At 39.8% G+C, this 27,481-nt stretch overlaps 1 protein-coding gene across 1 annotated transcript in view; it reads left to right on the top strand.

Moving 5' to 3' along the window:
• LOC108700606 (kin of IRRE-like protein 1) overlaps window positions 1–22,711 on the top strand; it is a 165,902-nt gene extending 143,191 nt beyond the window's left edge. Inside the window, exons 7-15 of the mRNA XM_041574484.1 lie at window positions 7,978–8,126; window positions 9,047–9,174; window positions 10,567–10,693; window positions 12,809–12,909; window positions 18,144–18,342; window positions 19,650–19,757; window positions 19,901–20,040; window positions 20,320–20,394; window positions 21,562–22,711. Coding sequence (XP_041430418.1) covers window positions 7,978–8,126; window positions 9,047–9,174; window positions 10,567–10,693; window positions 12,809–12,909; window positions 18,144–18,342; window positions 19,650–19,757; window positions 19,901–20,040; window positions 20,320–20,394; window positions 21,562–22,032 — 1,498 coding nt within the window. The 3' untranslated portion in view covers window positions 22,033–22,711. The remainder of the gene's footprint in view (window positions 1–7,977; window positions 8,127–9,046; window positions 9,175–10,566; window positions 10,694–12,808; window positions 12,910–18,143; window positions 18,343–19,649; window positions 19,758–19,900; window positions 20,041–20,319; window positions 20,395–21,561) is intronic.
• The last annotated feature ends 4,770 nt before the right edge of the window (window positions 22,712–27,481 follow it).

Genomic DNA, 27,481 nt, shown 5'->3' with positions numbered 1-27,481 from the left:
GGTTCAAGTTCTTTAGTGGAATTTTTTCAATTGGTTCGAATGGATCATCTGTAAGGGCCTCAAGGACTAGACCTAAATCCCATGGAGGAATTAGTCTTCTGTTTATTGGTTTGATTTTTTTGAGTCCTAAGAAAAATCTCTTAATCAAAGGCTTCTGTGCCCATGATGTTTTAGAAAAATGGGAAATCGCCGTGACATGGCTCCTTAAAGTGGAAATGCTGAGTTTTAATTCCACTCCCTTCTGAAGAAATTCAATCAGATTAATTTCTGATATGTTGCTGGTATTTACTCCAAGTTCTTTGCACCAATCTGAGAATTTATTCCAGACGACAAAGTATCTTTGGATAGTACTTGGTTTTCTGGCTGCTAGTAGGGTATTGATTGAACCCTCCGAAAATCCTGATGCTGACAAATTCAGCCTTTCAACAGCCAGGCCGTCAATGCCCATTTCGCTGGGTGAGGATGGATCATTTTCCCCTGTGACAACAGGTCTGCTTGATGAGGGAGTCTTAATGGTTTGTCCCTGGCTAGGAGCAGAATCTTCGAGAACCATGGCCTCCTCGGCCACCATGGAGCTATCAGCACCACTTCCACTTGGTCTTTCTTTATTTTCTGTAGAATACGAGGTATTAACGGTATGGGAGGAAACACATAAGCCCTCTTGAATTTCCACTGGAATGAGAAAGCATTTGTTTTATAGCGTTGAGGTCTTTGTTCCAAGACACATAATTCGCCAATTTCGCATTCTTTTCCGATGCCATTAGGTCCATCGAGAAGGGACCCCATTTGGCCTCTATCGTCTTGAATATTGTCTGATGTAACTCCCATTCTCCCGGGAGTGTTTCCGATCTGCTTAGTTTGTCGGCTAGTATGTTTTGAACACCCGGAATGTGTTCCGCCTTCAAATCCATCAGATTCTTTTCTGCCCATGTGAAAATAAGAGTGGTCAAGGTTAATAGACTTGATGATCTGGTTCCTCCTTGTTTGTTCAGGTATTGAACCACAGTAGAGTTGTCTGATTTTATCAGGATTGGTTTGTAAAGGAGGTGGTGTTGTAAGGCTAGAAGACCCAAGTACACAGCTTTGAGTTCTTTCCAATTTGATGATCTTGAAATCTCTGAGGTTTCCCAATTCCCCTGGGTTGTAGACTCTGTTGTATGGGCTCCCCAGCCCCATTTGCTCGCATCCGTTGTCAATGTTATCCAACACGGTTGGAACAGTGAGACTGGTTGATGCAAGTTGTCTGCCTTTTCCCACCATTTCAAGGACTGTATCGTCTTTGGGTCCATCCTTATTAGCTGGTAAGGTCTTCGATAATTGTGATCCCAATTTTGTAGAAAATGGTTTTGGAAATGCCTCGTGTGGAATTGAGCCCACCTCACACAGTCTTTGGTGGAAATAAATTTCCCCATCAATCTCTGACAAGCCTGTGCCGTCTGCACCGGTTTTTCTGAGAATTCTTTCACCGAAAGCTGAATATCCTTCATTCTTCTTGAAGGAAGACTGAGGTTGAATTTTACCGTGTCTACCTTTACTCCCAGGAACTCCAAGTGCTGGGAAGGTTGTAACACGCTTTTCTCTCTGTTCACAACCCATCCAAGCTGATTTAGGTACGAGATTAGAAACTTCAAATGATTCATTAACGTGCCTCTTGTTGTGGCTTTGACTAAAATGTCGTCCAAGTAAGCGAATACCTGTATGCCCTTTATTCTTAGACTCGCAATCACAGGGGCTAAGACTTTTGTGAAAATCCTGGGTGCCGTTGCTAGGCCAAACGGAAGGGTTTTGTATTGGAAGTGTTTGTTTAGGATTTTGAATCTGAAAAACTTCAAATGACACTTCCTTAGAGGTATGTGCAGATAAGCGTCTTTCAAGTCCAGTTTTGCCATCCAATCTCCCTGGTCTAGGAGTTGTGCTATGGAGCGTATTGTTTCCATTTTGAAAGAAGGCACTACCAACTGTTTGTTTAGACTTCTTAGGTTTAAAATTACTCTGGATTGACCGTTTTGTTTGGTCCTGAGGAATAGGTGCGAATAAACTCCCTTGTATCTCTGATGTCGAGGCACTTCTGCTATAACTTTGTTCCTGAGAAGATCTTTTATTACTAATCTTAACAAGGTGGTATCTTCTTTGCTTCTTATCTTGTCTGATGAAACAAATTGATTTTTGGGTTTTTTTCGGAGATGTAATCTGTATCCTCTTCTGATTATGTCTAGTACCCATTGGTCTGAAATTTCTCGGGCCCACTCCGCACTGAAGTACTTTAGTCTTCCTCCAATGTGCGAAATGTCCCTCGCACCTTCATGCTTTCTTTTCAGATTTGAAGTTTCCTCTTTTCGCTGGAAAGGACTGATTCCTACCCTTCCATTGTCTGAAGTATTGTTTATTTCCTGGTTTGTACTGTCTTGCTTCTTTGAAAGTATGGGTACTTGTTCTGGGTGGATTTTTCCTTTCCCTTCTATCTTGCGGAAGGAAAGATGATTTCCCCGCGGATGCCTTAGATATGATATTATCCAATTCAGTACCGAAAAGTAAGTTTCCTTTGAAAGGCAAATTGCAAAGGTTGTGCTTTGACTGTGAATCCGCGTTCCAATGTTTAAGCCATAGGCTTCTTCTGGCCACTACTGACACACTCATGGATCTTGCCGCCAGTTTAACTGATTCCATTGAAGCTTCAGCTAGGAAATCATTTGCCAGCTTAATTTCTCGTAAAGCTTCAACTAATTTTTCCCTTGTGGTACCGGATTTTATGGCCTCTTCCAAATCCTCAAGCCAAAAATTATTGGCTCTTGCCACAGTGGTAGTAGCAATCGCTGCTTTGCAAGATGCTCCTCCTATCACATAGACTCTTTTAAGTGCCCCATCTTGTCTTCTTTCCATAGTGTCTTTTAACGACACCCCTTCATCCACCGGCAAGGTAGTTCTTCTGGCCACCCTGGTGATAGTCGCATCTACTTTGGGAGGATTCTCCCAAGGCTTTGCTGATTCAGATGAATATGGGAACATTTTTTTGATTTTTTTGGACACAACTTGCTTATTGTCCGGGATGTTCCATATATTATTTATGGTATCCTGGATTACATTGTGTACTGGAAAAAGATGGTTCTTTTTTGTTACCGATTTGAACATCTTGTCTTGCTTGATTTCACTCTGTTCTTCCAGGTTCAGAGTTTTTCTTACTGCTTTTATAAGGGGTTCAACCAAATTGAGTTTGAATGCATAATCTTCCTCTCTTTCCGAATCCTCCGATAATTCTCCCTCCGAAGATTTATCTTCCAATGAAGGATTTGCAATGTCCTGTGTCAAATCTTCGCTCTGTCTACTTGAATGAGCGTAAACACTTGGCCCGCTCCGTTCCTGGCTGTTCGAAGGCCTGTCTTTGTTTTCCAAATTCTTCAATACATTATCTGTTACTTTAGACACCATAGAGGCTAAAGATTTGTCGAGTGTTGATTTCATCCATTCCATCATGTCTGACTTTGGATCAGTTCCAGCAGCCTCCTTTAAACATTTCTCGCATAGCCTTTTTTCTGGTAGTGCTATATCTGAGCATGAAATGCACTCTCGTCTGGCTGACTTCCTTCTGCTTCCCTCCCTGCTTGGGGAACTTCTGCAGAGACATAAATTACAAATTACAATTTTATAATATACAAAATATTCGGAGACCACCTTCATATGAACTGTCCAGACATGCTTTTTTTCCCTCTCATTTGAAAAAAACTCACCCCCTGGAACCCGAAAGAGACCTTCTGGAGCTCATCCTTGAAAAGTTGCTCAGATAGTGGAGATTTGTTCACCAGTCTAGAAAAATGTCTATATGTAAATATACATGCTTAAGGGTTCCAATCAAAAGGTCAGGGGAAGTATACTTACATGAGTACCCTCTGACAGCACAATTGGCATTAAGGTATATTACCTGCAGCAGCAACAGGGGAGGTAAAGAATAGACGCCCTTTTAAACGCTGGCGTCCTGCTTCCATTGCGCTTCTTCGCGATGACCCCAATCACTTCCGGGTTCACGCGAGTTCGCGCATGCGCAGAAGCGCTTCTCCATTTTGAAAGCATTGATGCAGCGTCTTATTGCGCACGGTGCCGAATTCGGCTCTGCGGCTGACAGCGCCGAACGGCACAAAAGGCCCAAGCATAGAGCTTATTCTGGAGCTCACACAGGCTTTCCAGCAGCCTTGGCCCACAGAACTTCAGCGGGCGAGAGGGACCCGCTGGCACTTCGGGGGGAGCACGACAGGAAGAAATAAGATGGCGGCCGGGGGCGGAAGTAAGCCTTTTATATTTTAATATCCTGTCCCATGCTCACGGCAGGGGGATTAACCCATTATTTACCCACTGCCATGTGAAAGGAACAGGAAAGTAAAAAGCATTTCTCAAATCTTTCCTAAGCAGAAGAACATCAGAGCAGCCTCTTTCTCTCTCCTGACAACTTCCTTGACTACATGTGACCAAATAAAACAAACCTACTCTGCACCAACATTTTTAGGTAAAACGTAGCACATGTTGTGCATTGGTGAATTAGCCACATAGTCTATGGGTGCTTTCTTAGTTACCTATCCCAAATTTTCTCAGTGATTTGGAGTTTGCCTTGGTGCCTACAAGTGCCTCCTGGCTGCAACTACTGCTGAAACTGATGCAAATTCCCAAGTGATTGGTTTCCCCTGTGAGTCCTGCTCATTCCAGCCAGACACTGACTAATTATAATTGCTTTAGCTTGTAGCTTTGGAATAGGCCGGCAGCACGGGTCAGTAGAAATCTGCCCTTCCATAAAATCTGCAGATGACTGTAGACTTCACGCTGTATGAGAGTTGAGCCTGGCTGTCCATTAAACACCTTATCTGAGGAATTTAAAGCCTTTTCATTTTACGGTCTTGTTTACTGCCAGCTGCTCCTGTTTTACAATCGCGCATATTTAAACCAAACGGATGTATTAATGTTTTATTTATCGCTCCTTTCAAAAGCGACTCCTCTGTGTGTTTGTATTTCACACTGTAAGTCTGGCTCGGCAATGGAAGGAATTGTGCGCTGGGAGTGGGAATAGAGACTTCCATAGTCTAATCCAGGGATACCCAATGAGCAACATTCAGAAGTAAAAGGAGTTGGGGAGAGACAATAGCATGAAAAATGTTCTTGGGGTGCCAAATAAGGGCTGTGATTGGCCATTTAGTAGCCTCTATGTGGATTGTCAACCTACATTGAGACTCTGTTTGGCAGTGCACCTGATTTTTATACAACTAAAACTTTCCTCCAAGCCTGGAATTCAAAAATAAGCTCCTGCTTTGAGGCCACTGGGAGCAACATCCAAGGGGTTGGGGAGCAACATGTTACTCACGAGCTACTGGTTGGGGATCTCTGGTCTAATCCAATTATAAACATCTTGTTTAGATAAAAAGTGTCAAGATGTATAAACTTGTTCAATCCGTGTCTGCTGTTCCCGCTAAAAGGGATGTTATCTCATCATTTCGCATTTTATAATGCTCTTTAACTCTGGGTATATGTTTAAGCATACCTCCCAACATTTTGGAAATAAAAAGAGGGACAAAAAAGTTGAAAAATAAATTTTGACCACGCCCATTTTTGTGGCCACACCCCCTAATTACCATGTTCAGTTTATGAAAGTTTGAACATATTTCTGTTTTTTTTTTTTTTTTTAGTTATTACAGTTTTTGCTAATGAAGGTGAATTGCCCTTTAGGGTAAGGACACACTGGACGATTTGTCGCCAATGTTTTAAAAAAGTAAATCGTGGCGACAAGACGATCGTCTTTTTTGAACAGACGATTCACAGCGACTATTGGCACAGAGCGATTTGTATCCCATTACTCTGTGCGGTACGTGCTCCACCCAAACCGGAAACGGTTTGTGCTTCCCGCTGTAACCTGGCGTCTTTACGTGCTTGCGTTCTTGCGTCATTGCGTTCGCATTGTAATTTGAATACAATTGCTGCTACTTATCTGTATGTGTGTGCGTGTCTAGGAGATTTCAGTGCTTTTCTAAGTACATGCTATTTCTGATAAATCGCTCGGAAAAGGGTGCGTTTTGGAGTTACAGGCGATTCACAAACGCGCTGTGGGCACAGGAGCTGGCGTCTTTCATTTGGTTTTGTTCAGAGACAAAACGAGCGATATGTCGCCGCGATTTGCTTTTTAAAAACGTTGGCGACAAATCGTCCAGTGTGTCCTTAAGCTGTGAGTCTAACTTTTCCCAAGGACCTGTTATCTTATATTGTTACAATTACTTATTTGCTTATCTCAAAATTGTTACAAAAGTATCTTATCTGCAGCTGTGGCTGTTCTGGGCTCTCTGCCAAAAGCCAATTAAGTCAGAAACTTTGTATCTTTTTCTGGCTGTTCAGTGCAGAGAACGAGGGACTGCGGGTTGAGCTGTCAAAAGAGGGACTGTCCCTCTAAAAACGGGACAGTTGGGAGGCATGGTTTAAGCACTGTGGTATAGTCTGCCTAAAAGCATAGGCTTTAAAGGATAAGTAAACCTTTAAAATCATTCATTATTTATTTTGTTTTTATTCCAAGATATTAAAGGGGTGGTTTACCTTTAAGGTAGATTTTATTATGTTATAGAACGGCCAATTCTAAGCAACTTTTCCGTTGGTTTTCATTATTTATTTTTTATAGTTTTATAGTTATTTGCCTTTTTCTTCTGACTCTTTGCAGCTTTCTTCTAAAAAACAAATGCTCTGTAAGGTAGTGATGTGCGGGCCGATCCCATACCCGTGGGACAGTCGAAGTCGGGCCGACCTCGCACCCCCATGGCAGACGGGTCTTGGTCAAGCTCTTCTTCCTGCTCTCCCCGACCCACCACTTTACACTGACGGCTTCCAACTTCTGGGTTCCGGTTTTATAGCCGCGCACCTGCTTGCCCCGCCTATTTTGTGATGTCATCAGTGGGGCGGCACAGGTCTATAAAAGGAACCCGGAAGTCGGCGCGGGCGGTAGAAGGGCGGATTTCAGGTGGGTGTGGGTCGGAAAAAACACGACCCACACTACTCACTACTTTAAGGCTACAAATGTATTGTTATTGTTACTTTTTATTACTGATCCTTCTATACAGGCCTCTCCTATTCATTTTACAGTCTCTTATTCAAATCAGTGCATGGTTGCTAGGGGAATTTTATGGTAATTAATCCCAGTTACCAGATTGGTTAAGATGCAAATTGAAGAGCTGCTGAATAAAAAGCTAAATAACTCAAAAATTTTCAATAATAAAAAATGAAAACAAATTGCTAATTGTCTCAGAATATCACTCTCTACATCTCTCCAAAAGTTATCTCAAAGCTGAACATCCCCTTTAAGGAATACATGTACTGTTAATATGAATGAATTATGTTACAACAGCGCCACCTGCTGGTCAGTTTCCCACCAGTCTGACCAGCAAGTAGTCAAGGAAGTTGTCAGGAGAGAGAAAGAGGCTGCTCTGATGTTCTTCTGCTTAGGAAAGATTTGAGAAAGATTTCTACCTAAGCAGAAGAACATCATAGCAGCCTCTTTCTCTCTCTTTCCATAATTCAAAAATAATCACCTGATTTGAGGCCACTGGGAGCACATATTAAAGGGGTAGGTGAGCAACATGTTGCTCACAAGCCACCAGTTGGGTAAAACTGCTGTACATCATGCTGAATAAAATATTCTCAAATTTGCACATCTCAATAATGGGTAAGTTGTGGGTGGGTTTGGGGCCTGCATGACTCCCCATGGCCACTCCTCATGAATTATGTGCTGCCAAATGTAGGCAGCAATGTATTCATCCTTTTATAGCTATCAAATCTGCTGTATATGCTTTGTACCCTGCCCTGCATGTAGTAAATGGACCCCTATTGTGTAGTTATTAGAAGTCTTATCACCCCTGGGCAAACAGTAGCAACTATTGTAGGATTAGAACAAGAGAGTCGAGTTTGAGCGGTTTAGACCTTTTTCTCTTACGTTCACATGTCTACCTGGGATTGATTCTGCAGGTGGGCCAAGGGTGGAATGATCATCGAGTCGGCAAGGGACAGCAGTTTCGAGACACAAGTGGATTACTCGTTTTTCACGGAACCAGTCTCATGCGAGGTGCACAATGAAGTGGGCAGCACAAACGTCAGTACACTGGTGGACGTGCAGTGTAAGTCTTCATGATACTCTGTATGGGAGACAGGGATGGAGAGATAGAGAAGGAGAGCACTGTAAAGTATGTACCAAATGTCTTTAAAGAAGAACTACCCCCCCTACAGCTAAAAGCCCCTATTTGCCTTCTCCACTGGCCTCCCTCACTGCATAGTGTTCTACAAGAATAAGTGTCCCATCCAGCAAGACTGACCTAAATGTGCAGAGTAACTCAGTGGAGCTCAGGAGAGAATATAATGAAGCGAAGTAGAACACCATCCAGCGAGGGAGGCCAGTAGAGAAGGTGAATGGAGGCTTTTAGCTGTAGGGGGGTTTAGTTCTCTTTTAAGCCAAGTTCAAAAAAATCGAGAATCAACAGTTCTAGATGTCCCATTATTATCTTAAGAAGCGAGCTCCATATTTCATTCTACATTATACAAAGTGTTCCAGTAACTGATCAAAAACTGCTATCACACAAGGGATAAAAACCAAAGTCAAAGGGTACAACTGACTTTGGGTTTTAAAATTTCCAATTGCCCTAAACGTCTTGCGTTGACAAGAACAAACCATCGATTAATTTGCCTGGACACCTCCGTTTTAGGCCTTGGGTCATCTTGAACTTCCTTTCTTCTCTCACTGGATGTAAAGAAGGGAAATTGGCTGTTTTTAGTTATAGGAAACTGCACAATTCTAATCCATTAAAAACATATCTTTTATTCTTTTGAAGCAGTGAGGGAATCTAATCCTCTAGTGATAAGCTTTTGATTTATAATACGCTCTTGGTTTAGTAATAAAGACGGACATGAATAATTAATGAGCAATACCACAGGATGGGGGATTTCTATTTTGAGAGCCAGCGACTGCCTCAGTGGGATTTCTTTTTTTCACTCGATGTGGCTACCCGGTGAACAAACTAATGAGATGCTCATTTTCTCTCAGTTGCACCACGCATCGTGGTCGAGCCAAAGCCTACAACCACAGACATGGGATCTGACGTAACCTTGACTTGTATTTGGGCTGGAAACCCTCCTCTAACGTTGACTTGGACAAAGAAGGGATCAAACATGGTAGGTTATAATCAAATATTTTATTTAATAGACCAGATTATGGTCATCTTTCCAGACTTTGACGACATGAAAAATATATTCGGGTTGATTTAAGAAGTTGCCAATAGCAACCAATCAATTCGTTCTGAAGAGACAGGACATGCAAATAAAGACCTAATTGTTGCTATTGGCAACAATAAAGTGCAATTTAGCACCAGTCTTTGAAAAATCAGCTACATGATGTATTAGGTCAGAGATGTGTGACCACTGACTCTTCCCAATTTATTCAACTACATCTTCCAGCATCTCAACTGCAGTTGAAAGTATCAGGAAAGTATCAATGCGTTAGGTAGACAACATATTTTTGTATTTGTTGGCCACACTTTTGTTGTATACCATAACCAACTAAAATAGGTATGTTTATCATCAACTATCGGTGTTAGGAGTTCTAATCTTTGGTTTGAATATCTGCAGTATATGAATATGTTGTGGATATACCAGGTGTCTGGTGCTGCCTTTCAATAGGATTACAATCAGTTCCATAGAATTCTTGGAAACATGGCACCAAATTATATCAAAAATCTCATTGTTATGTTTCTTTTCAACCATCTGTCTGGTTGAGCATCTTCCCACCTTAGCCTGGAGACTGCTCAGCACTATTACTCCTAGTTGGAGCCACCAAGCTGTTCATACTTGCAAACTAAATGCTCCAAGAGCAGGTAACATGCAGCAGCTACTCCTTTGTAGGCATTTACTGGTGAACTCCTTCAGCTGTTATGACAGGCTACCCTGTTGGCCACTGCCAGAAGTCAGAGAGCGACATTATTCTTGGGTTGTATCTTAAATAATCCAAGAATGTCAGTTGCTACACTGAGATGAGATCTTCCCCACTAATAGTCAACTGTTCCTCCAAAGCATTGTAATAACACCTCATAGAATAGAAGAGAAGAAAAAAAGTCTTTAATTAGAAGAAAAGCCTACTGGGAAAATTCACCACATCTGTATGTTTATTCAGCTGTCTTCTTATCAAAGACTTATTTAGTTGGACCTTGGATGTCTCCTTCTTCCCCAGTCACTTAGACAACCATCTTCAAGTCCCATCAGCACTTTAGAGCCCAGTGCAGAGAGTTCTTGAAGACTGTTCTATCTACTAAAATGTGGACATTGATATGGAAACTTCATATTTTTTGGGGTTTCTCATCTGCTCTAGAGCAAGTGCATCAACTTCTTTCAGCTATTCAAACTTTTCTTCAGTCATTAAGATAACCCCAGCTTTGGGTGCTCACTATATATAGTCTTATTCTTCTTCTCTATTAATACTTTGTAAATCTGTTGCTATTCTTCCACTGCACAACCCTAATGAACATGCTGATGCTATCGTTCACTTAAGTATAATAATGTTTATCTCTCCAGGTACTAAGTAATGGCAACCAGCTGTTCCTAAAGTCTGTAAAACAAGAAGATGCTGGGCCCTACGTGTGCAAAGCGATCGTCCCACGTATCGGGGTTGGAGAGAGAGAGGTCACACTATTTGTGAATGGTAATGTCCTAACTAATAATCAGCAAACGAATAAATATGGGAAGCTTTATAAATTCAGACAGGGTCGGACTGGCCTACAGATGTACTAGAGAATCTCTTGATAGGCTCCAGCCAAGGACACTTTCCATTAGTCCTTTCTTATTTCCACCATAGGTCTATATAATTTATTACATAAAGGGGCAGATTTAGTAAGGGTCGAAGTGAATTCGAGGGAATTTTCGAAGTAAAAAATTTGAAATTCAAAGTAATTTTTTGGATACTTCGACCATCGAATAGGATACTACGGGGCACATTTACTAAGCTCGAGTGAAGGATTCGAATGAAAAAAAGCTCGAATTTCAAAGTAATATTTTGGGTACTTCGACCATCGACTTCGACTTGAATGATTCGAACTAAAAGTTGTTCGACCATGCGATAATCAAAGTACTGTCTCTTTAAAAATTACTTTGACTACATACTTCGCCAGTTTAAACCTACCGCGGTTCAATGTTAGCCTATGGGGACCTTCCCCAGCACTTTTCTAAGTTTTTTATGATCGAATAAAAATCGTTCGATCCTTCGAACGATTTTATCATTCGATCGAATGATTTTTATTCGATCGATCGAAGTATTTGCGCTAAAATCCTTCGAATTCCATATTCGAATTCGAAGGATTTTACTTCGGGGGTCGAATTCGATGGTTTATTAACCCTCGAATTTCGACCCTTGATAAATCTGCCCCTACGACTTCGAATTTACTTTGGTTCGAAGTAAAAATACTTCGAATATTCTACCATTTGATAATCGAAGTACTGTCTCTTTAAAAAAACTTCGACTTCAATACATCACCAAATTAAACCTGCCAAAGTGCTATGTTAGCCTATGGGGACCTTCTACAACATTTTTCTAAGTCTTTACACATCGAATAAAAATCTTTGATCGAATCGTTCGAACAATTTTTATTCGACCGCAGGATTGCCAAATTTGTTGAAAAAACGTCGAATTCGAAGTTTTTTAATTGACGGTTGAATTTCGAATTTTTTTGTACTTCGAAATTCGACCTTTGATAAATCTGCCCCTAAGCATTGTCTACATCTAATTATTGTGAGAGGTGGGTTTTGTGCAACACAGTCCAGCATTGAATTCAAAGAAAGAAGCTAAGAAACATCCAGTGCAAGCATTCCATAAAAGTATCCCCATCTCTTCTGCTGTTGGGAACTTCAACCCAGGATACCTTCTAAATTCCAAATAGGAATCAGTTGAGCTCAAATGACCCCAAATGATGTGTTATTTGGCATTATCTTGTACTCTGCAGTGCCAAGCCAAAATCCATTAATAATATCCAGAACGATAATTTCTCGCTGTAGTCATTGACCACCTTGCTGCACAAAGAGATGATTACTCTATCAATAAAGAGTTACCAGGTAGAGGAAACCAATATTTTAATCTATTGCTTATTTAATGCTGCCCTGAATTTAAATAGAATGTTTGTGACATTTGGAGAGAGAGGTAGCTGGTTTAGAAGAGCAAATATATTCCATACTAGTAACTACCACGGCCGAATAAACCGCAAGAAAAAAACATAGCAAGTTGGGCAATAAAAAGAGATTTTTTTTAAAAAGTGCATGAATTACCTGGTGATGGGTCAGAGGAATTACATGAATTCCTCTCTATGAGATAAGGGAATTGGATCTCATGCTAATGTGAATTAAAGAAAGCATTCTTATGGGCCTGCTCTGTCACTCGCACAGCCAATAATTAACAATTCCGCCTTACGCAGCAAAATTGTGCCGAGAGCAGTTAAAGTCTGACGACCGAGGTTCTCTTTATATCCAACAACTGTAACAACTTATCCTGTACCACATCTGGTATGTAAGGGACAATCTTTCAAACTGTGCTTGTCAGGATTTACCTTCAGGCACTTTAGAAAGGAATGGCCACCTCAGCACAGAAGGTTCAATCATTTTGGAAAACCAGCTTCTGCCTGTGTAAGGATATTCTTAGAAACTGCAATCTTGGTTAGATCTGCGCAGCTACACTTTTTTAAAAAAAATAAAAAATAAAGTTGATTTATTAATTGCAATTCAAGAGATCACGAGTTGTCCTAATTCCTCTCCGTTTGCTTTGGTGCATCAGGTCCCCCCATAATTGTCAGCGAAGAGGTGCAATATGCTGCACGTGGAGACAAAGGCAAAGTGGAATGTTTTATTGGAAGCACCCCGCCCCCGGACCGCATTGTGAGTATTATTATTGATACATACATACATACATAAGAGGTCACCTATTCTGATTAGAATAAAGGAAGTTCCAGCTAAATATTGGGAAGGGGTTTGTTACAGTGAGAGCTGTGAAGATGTGGAATTGTCTCCCTGAATCAGTGGTACAGGCTGATACATTAGATAGGTACAAGGAAGGGTCGGATGCTTTATTCACCAGTAGCTCCTCCCAGCAGACAGGAGGGAGCCAATGAGATTAGAGGAGGGAAAGGGGTGTTACAGGGAGAGCTGGGAAGTGAATCAGTGGTACAGGCTGATACATTAGATAGGTATAAGGAAGGGTCGGATGCTTTATTCACCAGTAGCTCCTCCCAGCAGACAGGAGGGAGCCAATGAGATTAGAGGAGGGAAAGGGGTGTTACAGGGAGAGCTGGGAAGTGAATCAGGGGTACAGGCTGATACATTAGATAGGTATAAGAAGGGGTTGGATGGTGTTTAGCAAGTGAGGGAATACAGGGATATGGAAGATAGCTCATAGTACAAGTTCATCCAGGGACTGGTCCCATTGCCATTTTGGAGTCAGGAAGAAATTTTTCCCCCTCTGAGGCAAATTGTAGAGGCCTCAAATGGGTTTTTCGTCTTCCTCTGGATCAACTGGCAGTTAGGCAGGTTATATATAGACTTAAAAGGTTGAATTTGATGGACTTGTGTCTTTTTTTTCAACCTAACTTACTATGTTACTATACTAGTTTACATACTCATAAAGGGCATAAACATTCCCCAGACCTTTACTATAAATGGAGTAGATATCTCTTTAGCTGCTCATCATTCAACCAAACAGACAATGACTGCCAACTCTATTTGCTCAAGTCAGCAGCTCACTGGCCCATGAATGTGCCCAAAATACTCCCCCCCTCAAGATGGATATCTGGACTGCATTTGTATAAATATTTATTCCCATTCTGCATTCTAAGCCAATGGGTCTACACAGGGACCCTAGTCATACTTGTATATTGTCTGTGTATTCTGCCTTGTTAACTGATATTCCTGTTAAAAGTTGTTACCAACTCAGTTTGCAGGTTTTCCAATTCTCCTTTATTCTTCAAATACCGCCCTCCTCTTCCCAAAGCCAGTCTGGCACTCAGGGGTGTAACCCTGCGGCTCCTGGGGGATGGTATAGGGGCCCCATAAGGCCCTAATTCATATTCAATTTCAATAACTATTGGTAAGACAGGTCAACCTTTAGACCAGGGGTCCCCAACCTTTTTAACCTGTGCGCCACATTCAAATGTAAAAACAAGTTGGAGAGCAACATAAGCATACACAAAGTTCCTGGGGGTGCCAAATATGGGCTGTAATTGACTGATGGTAGCCCCTATGTGGATGACTGACTACAGGATGATCTGTTTGGCAGTTCACCTGTTTTTTTTTGCAACTAAAACTTCCTTCCAAGCCTGGAATTCAAAAATAAGCACCTGCTTTGAGGCCACTGAGAGCAACATCCAAGGGGTTGGAAAGCAACATGTGGCTCAAGAGCCACTGGTTGGGGATCACTGCTTTAGACATTTTGGGGGCCTGAAAAATAATTTGTTGCTGGCTCAATGATATAATATCTAAGAAGGAGGCACTGCCTAACAAAAAGGCATACCCAGTCTGCCCAGGGCTCAATCTTTAACAGCGGGCTAGTTAATAAAGGCCACTAAAATCACATCAGCTTTTTTTCTTGCATATTGGCTATTTATTCATGAATCATTTATGAGTTATTTTACGTGCATTATAAATGCATAAATGAACTGGGATCCCCCAGCAATTAAAGATGGATCAAGTCGGACGTAGTAGCCATCAGTAAGGCTAGGTTGGGTGAGAAAATGTTTCTCCTGAACATTGTGAAATGTAGAACGTTCTTATATTGCTAGAAATGAAAACATAGCCATCAACTTTCCTAATGGAAATGCCATGCAAAAGAATCCGATTCTTTGAGGCTCATGTTTAATAAAAAGACAGCTACTTTAGATGCAAATTTCTAATGGCCCCTGGAGAACATACGAGTGCTGCAGCTCTTAGAGAAGCCGAGGGGGGGGGGTGGAATAATAATAATATCACAAGTGGAAAGTGGCAATTATCATACTGTCCTTTGTTAGGTTAGAGAATTCACTGGACTGGACTCCTACAGACCCTGCAGGGCTACATTCATAACAAATATAATAATAATAACAATGAGAAGGGTTCTATAGTGGTGGGCAAAACTGTGAGAACTTAAACACATGCTTATTAATTAAAGGATACATATACCTTTAAAATGAGTAAATGTAAAATTGACAACATATAGAGCCAATATTGGTCAAAAATGAGTCAACCTAAAATGAAAGAAAGAGGCTGCTCTGATGTTCTTCTGCTTAGGAAAATAATTAGAAACCTCTCTCAAATCTTTCCTAAGCAGAAGAACATCAGAGCAGCCTCTTTCTTTCTCCTGACAACTTCCTTGACTACTTGGTGGTCAGACTGGTGGGAAACTGACCAGCAGGTGGCGCTGTTGTAACAAAATTCATTCATATTAACACTACATGTATCCCTTAATATCTTGGAATAAAAACAAAATAAATAATGAATGTAAATTACAAAAGTGCTGAGAATAGACCTCTCATCAATTTTATATTCACTTATTTTATAAAGATTTACTTATACTTGCAGGTTGGTATCATGTTTAATATTAGGGATTTATTTATCAAAGTCTGATTTTTTTTCTGGTTGTATGTTTAAAAGGGAAAGACCTGCCGAGTTCATGTAGAAGTCAAAAGTATATGTCCCGAAGATATCCTAATTATGCTGGGTTTCTGAAAAAGTATCAGGCATTAAATCCGAAAAAGTCACAGTATTCAGGCATCAAATCAGAAGACGTTGTGGATTCATATTTTTTAACGATCTAATCAAGACTTTTCCTGCATGATAAATTGGGGGGAAATTTATGCGGATTTGGTGGCTTTCCAAAAATAGTTGGATTTTGAAAAATAAGTCCCTAGGTTTGGCCAATATTCACTGTAAATGAAAACTTACATTTGAGGTTGACTCATTTTTTTAATCACTTAGGGGCAAATTTACTTATGGTCGAATATCGAGGGTTAATTAACCCTCGATATTCGACTGCCGAATTGAAATCCTTTGACTTCGAATATCGAAGTCGAAGGATTTACCGCAATTTGTTTGATTTGAAATCCTTCAAAACGTTCGATTCGAAGGCTTTTAATCCATCGATCGAACGATTTTTCTTCGACCTAAAAAAGATAGCAAAGCCTATGGGGATCTTCCTACCGTAGATGGTTAAGTAGGGGGTCGAAGTTTTTTTTTAAAGAGACAGTACTTCGACTATCGAATGGTAGAATAGTAGAACGATTTTTAGTTTGAAATCTCGATTCGAAGTCGAAGGTCGAAGTAGCCCATTCGATGGTCGAAGTAGCCAAAAAAAACATTCAAAATTCAAAGTATTTTTTATTCTATTCCTTCACTCAAACTAAGTAAATGGGCCCCTTAATGATCGATATACAGAAAGCAAGAAGTCCAAGTGAACCAAGCAAGAGAGTCTTACTTATAAGAATCAGAATAAGCTGCTGAAACAAGCCAGCAACTTATTGGCTGATGTATGGGGCTATAATGATGTTCTTTCCCTACCAATATTTAGCCATTCACAGGCCAGATATCTACTGGAAGGTTTAAAAATCCAGTTGGGTAAGGACTGCAGAAAAAGCATGTTCTACAGGTTTGTACCACTATTGTAATCCAACGGCCACTTGGGTTTACTCATTTTGAGGCCTCATCAAACAAGCACATTTTTCATAGACCCAAGTATTCAATTCCAATTTTAAAGGACAAGTAAACCTTTAAAATAAGTGAATATAAAATTGATGAGAGTGCTATTCTATGCACTTTTGTAATGTGTATTCATTATTTATTTTGTTTTAATTCCAGGATATTAAGGGATACATGTACTGTTAATATGAATGAATTTTGTTACAACAGCGCCACCAAGTAGTCAAGGAAGTTGTCAGGAGAAAAAAAGAGGCTGCTCTGCTTAAAAAAAAAAAGAGAAACCTCTCTCAAATCTTTCCTAAGGAAGTGGTCACAACACCTCTTGGCCAATTAACTGTGATATGTAAATTACAACATGGGCATCTGCCCAGCAACTAGGGAGATCAGGAAGTGGAGGGATTTAAAGCCGTAGAGGCACATTAACCCTATGGGTCCCTTCAGTATAATGACCCTTGTCATAGCAGATGACTTGGTTTGTAGGAAGAACCACAGGATCACCAACAAATGAGGAATGGAGAATGGTAATATTTAAATGCTGTTCCAGCCTGGAGAATATGTGAGCTGTGTCTGAGATGTGTGAAAGCCATTTGTTGTAACACAAATGGAGATTATGGGTATTTCTGGTACCTGAGTTGGGCTCTGATAACAGCCAGTGACCAGTTCTCCCTCACAGAAGCTGTATGTCTTCTTGCTTTAATTAAAGTGCAGAACTTGGCAGCTTCCACAGCTGCCTCACAGCCTGTTCCCCGGGGAGCACATCATCCGAGCAACCTCCGGCGTTGGCTGAAATAAATTTTTCACTACTTGCAAAATAAACCGAAGCTAAGTGAGTAGGATTAATTGTGGTGTCTGCCATTGCTGTGGTTTGTTCTACTTCTCTGTCTGAGTTGTTCACGGCTCTGGGTGAAGTGCTGAGGTTAACACATTGGGGGTTGAATCCAAATTTTTTAAATTAAAAAAGTAAAACTGGAATCCACTCTGAAAAAAAGTCAAACTAGAATCCACGATAGTATTTATTATTAAAAAATAAGTATAAGATAAGAATTTATTATTAAAAAAGTTTTATTTAATTGGATCGGTGAAAAACTGGATTAAATCGAGCGAAAACCTGAATTGTACAAATTTTTCAGAGTTTTTTCCTGAATCACTTGTTTTTTCGGACCCAAAATTTAAGTCTGAAAAAGTCGGATTTTCTGGCTAATTCGAGCACAGACCAGAGATACTTCCAAATAGGATAGGGACTGCTCCCATTGATTTATATACCACCTCGGAAGGTCTGAGATTGCTAGCATTAAATTCAATGTGCTGCATAACTATACAACTAGGTTGCATGTCTCACCACCTGCTAAATTAACATAATTCTGGAAATGCATATAAAACAGACATTTGTAAAGCTGCTGTATATTTGCATTGCATTTTAATGTGTAATTTCATCAATTCTTCAATGTTAGGCTTGGGCCTGGAAAGAAAATGTGTTAGAGACCGGAACCCTTGAGCGCTACACAGTGGAACGGAGCACATCAAGCAACGGTGTCCTGTCAACACTCACCATTAACAATGTCATAGAAAGTGATTTCCAGACCCACTACAACTGCACGGCGTGGAACACCTTTGGACCGGGGACGGCAAACATTCAGCTTATGGAGAGAGGTAGGAGCCAAAATCACCATCTTCTCATGTAAAAGAAAGTAATCAATGGAAGCAACAGCCCAAGAATAAAGAAAGCCTGGTTGGTCTGACAGGTGTGCAGTTCTACTACATGTGTAAAACAGATGATATTTACCATAGTTTATGCAATACGGGCTCCAGAAAACTTGGAGGGGATATTTTTTTGCTTTCTGAGACATTTCTGAAAGTCCAGCTGATGACCAGTTAGACTTAAATATTCAGCTTACATTTTCTGTCTTAGATATTCATGACAGAGTTGTATTTAGAAGGTTCTTCTAAAGAACTGTTTAGAGCTCCCCAAATGGTAATGATCCAACAAAACTAAACATAGTGCTGCCCAATCTGAAAAGTGATTTTTGCATGAACATTTTTGTTGTATCATAGTTACATAGTTAAATCTGGTTGAAAAAAAACAAAAGTCCATCAAGTTCAACCCTCCAAATGAAACCTAGTATCCATACACACACACATCCCCCTCCATACACTCACTAAACTATATATACTCATACACTAACTATATAGTTTAGTATCACAAAAACCTTGGATATTCTGCTTGTCCAAGATCATCCAAGCCATTCTTAAAGGTATTAATAGAATCAGCATCACAACATCCAGCAGTGCATTCCACAACCTCGCTGTCCTCGCTGTGAAGAACCACCTACGTTGCTTCACATGAAAGTTCTTTTCTTCTAGTCTGAAGGGGAGGCCTCTGGTACGGTGATCCACTTGGTAAAAAGGTCCCCTGCTATTTGTCTATAATGTCCTCTAATGTACTTGTAAAGTGTAATCATGTCCCCTCAAAAGTGTCTTTTGTCCAGAGAAAACAACCCCAACCTTGACAGTCTCCCCTCATAATTTAAGTCTTCCCTCCCTCTAACCAGTTTAGTTGCACTTAGTCTCTGCACTCTCTCCAGCTCATTTATATCCCTCTTAAGGACTGGAGTCCAAAACTGCCCCCATACTCCAGATGAGGCCTCACCAGGGACCTATAAAGAGACACAATTATGTTTTCATCCCTTGAGTTAATGCCATTTTTTATGCAAGACAGAACTTTATTTGCTTAAGTAGCCACAGAATGACACTGCCCAGAATTAGACAACGTGTTATCTACAAAAACCCAACAACAGAGAATTGCATTCCAATGGTGCTCAGCGTATGCATTGTGTTGACAAAGTAACCCAGAATGATGTAGTACAATTGTTTTATGTTTATAACATACTAAAATATGTTTTCAGTTGAATACATGAATATGGAGACAAGATTTTCTTATGTTTTTTTTTTTCTTGCAGAGGTGGTCCCAGTGGGAATAATAGCTGGAGCAACGATCGGTGCAGGGATACTTGTCATAATCTTCTTTGGCTTCTTTATATTCTTTCTCTATAGACGTCGTAAAGGGAGTAAGTATTAGGACCGCATAGAAAAAGTCTTTCTTATTACTGGTGCAGAGTTTGCACCAATGACCCACACGTTAGGGGCATAACAACTGCAATGCTTGTGATTCAGTTATGAGATATTACTCAATTTTTTTTAAAAATTTCAGGTCGCAAGGATGTTACTCTGAGGAAACTCGATATCAAAGTGGAGACAGTGAACCGGGAGCCACTCACCTTACACTCCGACAGAGAGGAGGACACCTCCAGCGTTTCCACAGCAACACGAGTCATGAAGGCAATCTATTCAGTAAGACAAGACTGCAGAAGATTTTTTAGCATAAGTTTACAAATGAAAACTGAAAACACCTGTGGATTTTATTAGAATGGCATAGTCAATATGGATTACGGCTGTTGATAATGATGTAGCAGAATGAAGGGTTTGTAGTGCTACTGCGTGAATGATTTGGATTTCTTTGGCTGAACATGGCCACGGGTTCTTCCATAATCCACATGAGAAAAGATGAGTTCATTGTAAGTAGGACATCAAGATTTCCTTACAAATGGTCTTTTTTCTCTTCCTTTGTAGTCATTTAAAGATGATGTCGACCTGAAGCAAGACCTTCGTTGTGACACCATCGACAGAGAAGAGTATGAGTTAAAGGTGCGGCACCCATATGTTTCATATCAATGAAAATTCGCCTTATTTGTCTCCAGTTTTTCTTTACCAAGACACAAGTGTAGCCATGGCAGTGTGGGTTGGCTGGACTTGTAAAAGGGTATCATCGGGTCCCAAAATTGGTTATACTTATACTCCTTGTATAAGCATGAAAGCACTGTCTTGCATGAGAGACCACAATGTGATGTATTATATTTGTGTAATGTGATGTATGATTTAAAAGATGACTTTCAATGTCAATTTAATGCCTCTCTCTCTTTCTCTGTATGCTGTGTATACAGAGTGAAGCAAACATTGACATACAGTTGCATACTTTTTACGTGTAACAACCATTGCATTCCTCCATCACAGAAAGGACATTCTCTAGTTATTACATCATGTAATTGGTTATGATGGGACTTCATTTCAGCTATATGGACTTGACTGTGCATGATTCCTTGACTTGATGGAGCTCTTAACATATCAGAGCATACATTGAACACTGTACTGTCTACAATCATATTGATTTCAGTGAACTATACTTCCAGCAGGACGGTGCTACGCTTCAGTGTACAAGTCTTTGGTGTGACGTCCCTCAGTTGCTGAAATGATCCCTCAAGAAGCTTGGAACTGTCTACATGCTATTTTGACTTTACTTCTATGGATTCTTGACATTCCCATAAAACACCTTTGCCTTTCACTGCAAAAATATCTGGAGACAAACTTTCTTTGATTTTATGCAGCACAGACAGCTGTAACCATCAACAACAACAATATAAAGCTATGCAAGTTCCCTCGTAGCTTTGTAAACTCTAGGCACCCGCACTGCGTAATTCTATGTGATGAACAGATACCATGTCGAAGGATAACAGATATGTTTTGACGTATGTCTGTAGCTGAAACGAGTTCCTTTTATTTAAATGTTTTAATAAATGTATGCAACTGTATAGTGGCTTTTGCTTCACCCTGTAATTATACACACCTTGGGCAGACATGCTGATGACTATGTAATATTTTTCTCAATTAATGGATGGAAGGTAAGATCCATTCGTCAGTTTTATTTTGTTCATAGTCAACCAGCCGAACCTGCTTGTTTCCTCTTCTTCAATGTTGACGCCACTTGCTGGAAAGTCACCACTTCATGAAAGATACTCATTTCTTTTTCTCCCATAGGATCCGACCAATGGTTACTACAACGTTCGAGCCCATGATGATAGGCCAAATTCAAGGACGGTGCTATACCAAGATTACCGTACTACAGGAGCAACAAGATTTGATGGACGGCCATCTTCCCGGCTCTCTCATTCCAGTGGTTATGCCCAACTCAACTCTTTCAGTCGGGCCCCTGCTTCAGACTATAGTACAGACCCAACCACTACAGTAACTTCAGCCACAACAGATACTACCAGTCAACTGTCATATGATAACTATGAAAAGTTTGGGACGCATGGGTTCCCCTCTAACTCTGGGTATCCCACATTCCGCCTTGGCTACACACAACCAACGACCACAGGTATGGATCGGGGACCATATGATACTTATGACCCAGTAGGGAAGTACACAGGTGCCACACGCTTTTCATACACTTCCCAACATTCCGATTATGGACAGAGATTTCAACAGCGAATGCAGACACATGTCTGAGGATGGACTAGAATGATGGTGGGCATAAAGGGGAATAGCAGAGAGGAGAACATTGCAGTGAGTCCTCTCTGGGATGTCACCATGAGACAGGAGGGGACTCCAGGAAGAGCAGTGCCCTCTCACAATGTCACCTGATACTCAGGGACCCTTATGTCTTGACCTCAGAAGTCCCCTAAAACCAGCCGAAGTAGCCCAACAAGGCAGAGCCTTGTGGCTTTGATATGAAAGAAGATGCCAAACAAAAGGCTGGCCTTTTAGCACCTGATCATTCCTTCAATACCACTGTTTTTGCCATCTGGAGCATGGCAACTGGTATGACTAAGAGCTAACTAGGTACTGGTGAAGCTTTTGTCTCCACCACCACTTTTGAATAAGTCCCTGCAGACACTCCTTCCTTGAGCCCATTCCTGCTTTTTAACACTCACATCTATTGCCCCAATTGTTGCTCTTTCAGCTCGACACAAAGCCATTTTTGTTGTTGTTGTTTTAAGTTCTTTCTTGTTTGTTTAATAGTCAACCACGCACATTCCAGCTACAGGAAGGGATGGAAAGTAGAGACATATTTCAATGTAACTTTGTGTTACCGCACACCTCCTTCCACTTATTCTGCGTAGTGGTGCTGGTCCACCGTTGACCTTGCCAGGTCACCTTGCTGCTTTGTAGTTTCGAAAAACGGTCCGCACACACCAATATTGCAGTCGGGGATTGTGCCCCTTTTATTAATGCCACCAACAATAAATTTTCAACGTTTCGGGGGGAAGAAGGGAGGCTGTGTCCCCCCGAAACGTTGAAAATTTATTGTTGGTGGCATTAATAAAAGGGGCACAATCCCCGACTGCAATATTGGTGTGTGCGGACCGTTTTTCGAAACTACAAAACATATTTCAATGTAACATGCATGCCATGTATGGTTTTGTCACTCTTGGTGTAGAGTAGACCTCACAAAACTTGGAAGCTATTCTGAGTATTGCCTGCTAAAAAAACAACTCTAAGGAGTTGGATACCTGACATTTAAGTTGCTTAACTAGTGACGCCTTTTCCACTCATGCTTGATTCTATTTTCTGCTGGTGCAAGTTGTTTATGATGGTATTTTATACACTTCTACAGGGCAATCCTTTTGAAATAAAAAATAGCAAAAAGGTGATACCTTTATTGGCTAACTACTATAATCATAGTGCTTTGATTATATTAGATAGCCAATAAAGGTATCACCTTTATACCACTTTTGTTATTTTTTTATTGCAAAAGGGTTGCCCTGTAACATTTTTACTGGCTAACACGGTACAGCAACTTTACCTGCAAATACACTTCTACAACAACACAAAGGTTGGGTTCTATAACTAGTTGTATGGTCTATGCTGTAAGACATAACCAATAGACAACCAATCAGCCACACATTTTAAAGTCAGCCCTATGGTAGGGTAGATATGTACATAATAACATAGAACTATCATTCCAAGTAATTATCTTTCAACCCTTCACTCTCAATAGTTTGCACTTTTTTTTTTTATTAAATAGGGCTTTAAATGAGAATTAAGAACTACAGGTCTTGAGCTTCAGAAAAAGGACAAAAATATTTGTAATCGACGAAGACTATACACCATCGGTAACATTTTGTTTAAAGGCCAAATGTGCTGCTACATTTAAGAACACTGACTCAACCATTGGGTAAATACCCAATGCATAATCCCAGGATAATAATGGATAATGGATATGTTATATCCATTGCACAAAGAACAAGGAGAAAAGGAGATAAATGGGTATTGGCTAGTGGCGTAACTAGATGTTACTGGGCCCCACAGAAAATTTATTTTAGGGCTCCAAACATTTTCAGAGGTTGTCCTGATTTACTAATAGATATTGAAATTGAGCATTATTTGGGCCTTATGGGGCCCCTATACCTCCTGAGCCCCCCTGCAGCCACATGATCTGCTTCCTCTGTAGTCTTGGCCCCTAAAATGATTAATCATCACAGTTACATAAATTATAAAATTTTGCAGGAAGTAATTTTCACTTGTATTTTGGGAAACAGCACCAGGAACAGCGTTGACGTTTGTATGTAACAATATCACTACCTACGTTTATTCACCCATCTCTGCTTAACATCCCAGACTCTGGGCTTTGATTAATTATGCAAAGCGGTAAACACAGGCTTTTGCATAAAGTGATTGGAGGAAAATGAGAGCATAATCTATGCATAATTTCTCTAAATGTAAATTATTTATATATTTCTTTCATTTCAGTGGCAGCCGAATTTAGTCGAACCTCAAATGGAATAATAGCAGTGAAAACTGAGGCAGGGTACTAGATGTATACATATAGCCTATATATAAATATATGTATAAAATCTTTTCAAATCTATATTGATCTAGAATGTGAAGGTACTGTTCCATAGTAATAGTCCAACCTGAGAGTAGAACATCTAATTCATGGTGTTTGGAGCCAAGAAGGCCCTTGTAAATGCTCTACAATTATTAGAGAAAGAGCCAATAGGTTTCGTTTCCTAGCGGTTAATTTTGCCTCTTGTGAACAGGGCGGTAGCAGTTTTTTCAATGTAGTTCACTTGACTTCTTGACCAATCAGTGGTGTGCAAAGCAACCCACCAAAAATTGCATCTACCAAAAAATTTAAAAAAAAATTATAATTCCACTTTGAAATGCAAGTGAGCAGCCGAATCCAGACAATCTATATTTATTTCAGTTGATACCAAACAAAAACTAGAAGGGTAGGAAAGATCTTGTTGTTTGTGTTATACAGGTATGGGATCCGTTATCCGGAAACCCGTTATCCAGAAAACCCCGAATTACGGAATGGTCGTCTCCCATAGACTCCATTATAATCAAATAATCCAGATTTTTAAAATTGATTTCCCTTTTCTCTTTAATAATAAAACAGTCGCTTATACTTACTTGATCCAAATTAAGATATAATTAATCCTTATTGGAAGTAAAACCAGCCTATTGGGTTTATTTAATGTTTACATTATTTTCTAGTAGACTTAAGGTATGAAGATCCAAATTAGGGAAAGATCCTTTATCCGGAAACCCCCAGGTCCCGAGCATTCTGGATAACAGGTCCCATACCTGTAATAGATCACTGTTAGATGTTAGCACGATTGAGGTACATGACATTTTATAAAATCATATATATTTATCATATGGTTTAGTTTGAAGATAATGCTGCTCCCAAATTTGGAGGCACACGTTTATATCCTGTATTTTTAATTTTAAATGTTTGGGCTACTTGACACTTACTAAATTAAAACCGAACATTTTAATCACTGTACCGCTTTTAAATTGTACAATTGAAAGGACAGCAAGCTTGACATTTTCTTTCTTTCGCTGTCCCCCATATATAAACATTAATACCTCTTCATACCTGGATTTTCAGTTGACAACCCCGTATATAAATCAGATTTAAATAAATTAATAACTTTCAATATTTTTAGGGGGAAACAAAAATAAATTTCAATACTTTAAAGGATAAGTAAACCTTTAGAATAAGTGAATGTAAAATTGATGAGGGGGCTAATTGAGTGCACTTTTGTAATGTACATTCATTATTTATTATTTTTTCATTCCAAGATATTAAGGGATACATGTACTGTTAATATGAATGAATTTTGTTACAACAGCGCCACCTGCTGGTCAGTTTCCCACCAGTCTGACCACCAAGTAGTCAAGGAAGTTGTCAGGAGAAAGAAAGAGGCTGCTCTAATGTTCTTCTGCTTAGGAAATACTTGAGAAAGATTTCTAATTATTTTCCTAAGCAGAAGAACATCAGTCTCTTTCTTTCTCCTGACAACTTCCTTGACTACTTGGTGGTCAGACTGGTGGGAAACTGACCAGCAGGTGGCGCTGTTGTAACAAAATTCATTCATATTAACAGTACATATATCCCTTAATATCTTGGAATGAAAAAAGAATAAATAATGAATGTACATTACAAAAGTACTTAGAATAGCACTCTCATCAATTTTTCATTCACTTATATTAAAGGTTTACTTATCCTTTAAGAGGACTGCAAAAAACAATTGTATAAATTCCCTATGATCTGGTTTGTCTCCACATTGTTATCTCTTTCATTTTCGTCCTTCCTAATTCATGTGCCTTATCATTCAAGCTTTATTTGTTAAGGGATTTTACCTTTTAAAAGACAAATATTTATGGGAGGGGAATAAATAACTGGTTATTCCTTTTATTAGAGCCACATAGTGATGAAACCGATTAAGACAATAAAAATAAGCATTCGAATAGGGATTTACAATGTGATGTTTACCATGAATATATAATTATTTACATTTTTTCAGGATGATTTTCCAAAACAGTAGGGGCAGCTAATTTATGTTAAACTCTGGGGCAGCCAAACTGGATTGTAGATACATTGACAAAGCAACAATCTGTATTCTTTTCCTAAAAGTTTATGATATTGCATCAGCAGATCAAGTCTTTTCTTCTTCACGCTTCTTTTCACGCATCAGCTTTAGGGCTATTGTGCAATGTTTGGAATTCTATTCTGCCAAAGGTTTCTGGCCACAATTACAATACAAAATCATTTATTTGTGATCAATTATTTGCCTATTACCAAAGATATTCCCCTTACAATGGTTGAGTCAATAATAGTTAGAATAGTCAAAAACATTAAGGGGCAGATTTATTAAGAATCGAATGGTAAATTCGAATTTGAATTTTCAACATTTCTTTTGTCAAAACTCACAAATTCGAATTTAAAAGCACCAACTCGAATGTAAGATTTATCACACCTCGACCATGGAAAGAGTTGTAATTCGAATATTCGGCACATAAAACCTGCCAAGTCAATGGCAAAGGTCAGTTGAACTATTTGAATATGTTAATTGTAGGGATGCACCAAATCCACTATTTTGGATTTGGCCGAACCCGCGAATCCTTCGCAAAAGATTCAGCCGAATACATTTTTTACTTGCTTGTTTTGTGATCACACGATTCCTTCCCTTTTAATATGCAAATTCGGATTCGGTTCGGCCGGGCAGTAGGATTCAGTCGAGTCTGAATCCTGCCGAAAAAGGCCAAATCCCGAACCGACATTTACATTTTTCTTGGAGAAAAACTTTGATTAGAATTTTTGGGTCGGGACAATTCGATCAAATATTAGAATTTAGGGGCACATTTACTAAGGTTCAAAGTGAATTTTCAAATTTCGAAGTATTTTTTGTCTACATCGACCATCGATTAGGCGAAATTCGACTTCGATTCGAATAGAAAATACTTCGAATATTCGACCATTCGAAAATCTAAGTACTGTCTCTTTAAAAATCTTCAACTTCGACACTTTGCCACCCTAAACCTGCCGAATTGCTATGTTAGCCTATGGGGACCTCCTACAACCTATAGCCACAATTTGGCTAAGTTTTAAAAAGTAAAAGGATTTTTTTTGAAAATCGTTCGATCGATCGATTAAATCGTTCGA

The sequence above is a fragment of the Xenopus laevis genome, chromosome 8S (genome assembly GCF_017654675.1).
Source record: "Xenopus laevis strain J_2021 chromosome 8S, Xenopus_laevis_v10.1, whole genome shotgun sequence".
NCBI lineage: Eukaryota > Metazoa > Chordata > Amphibia > Anura > Pipidae > Xenopus > Xenopus laevis.
The sequence above is the reverse complement of the archived record's forward strand: the minus strand, read 5'-3'. Positions and strand labels throughout refer to the sequence as shown.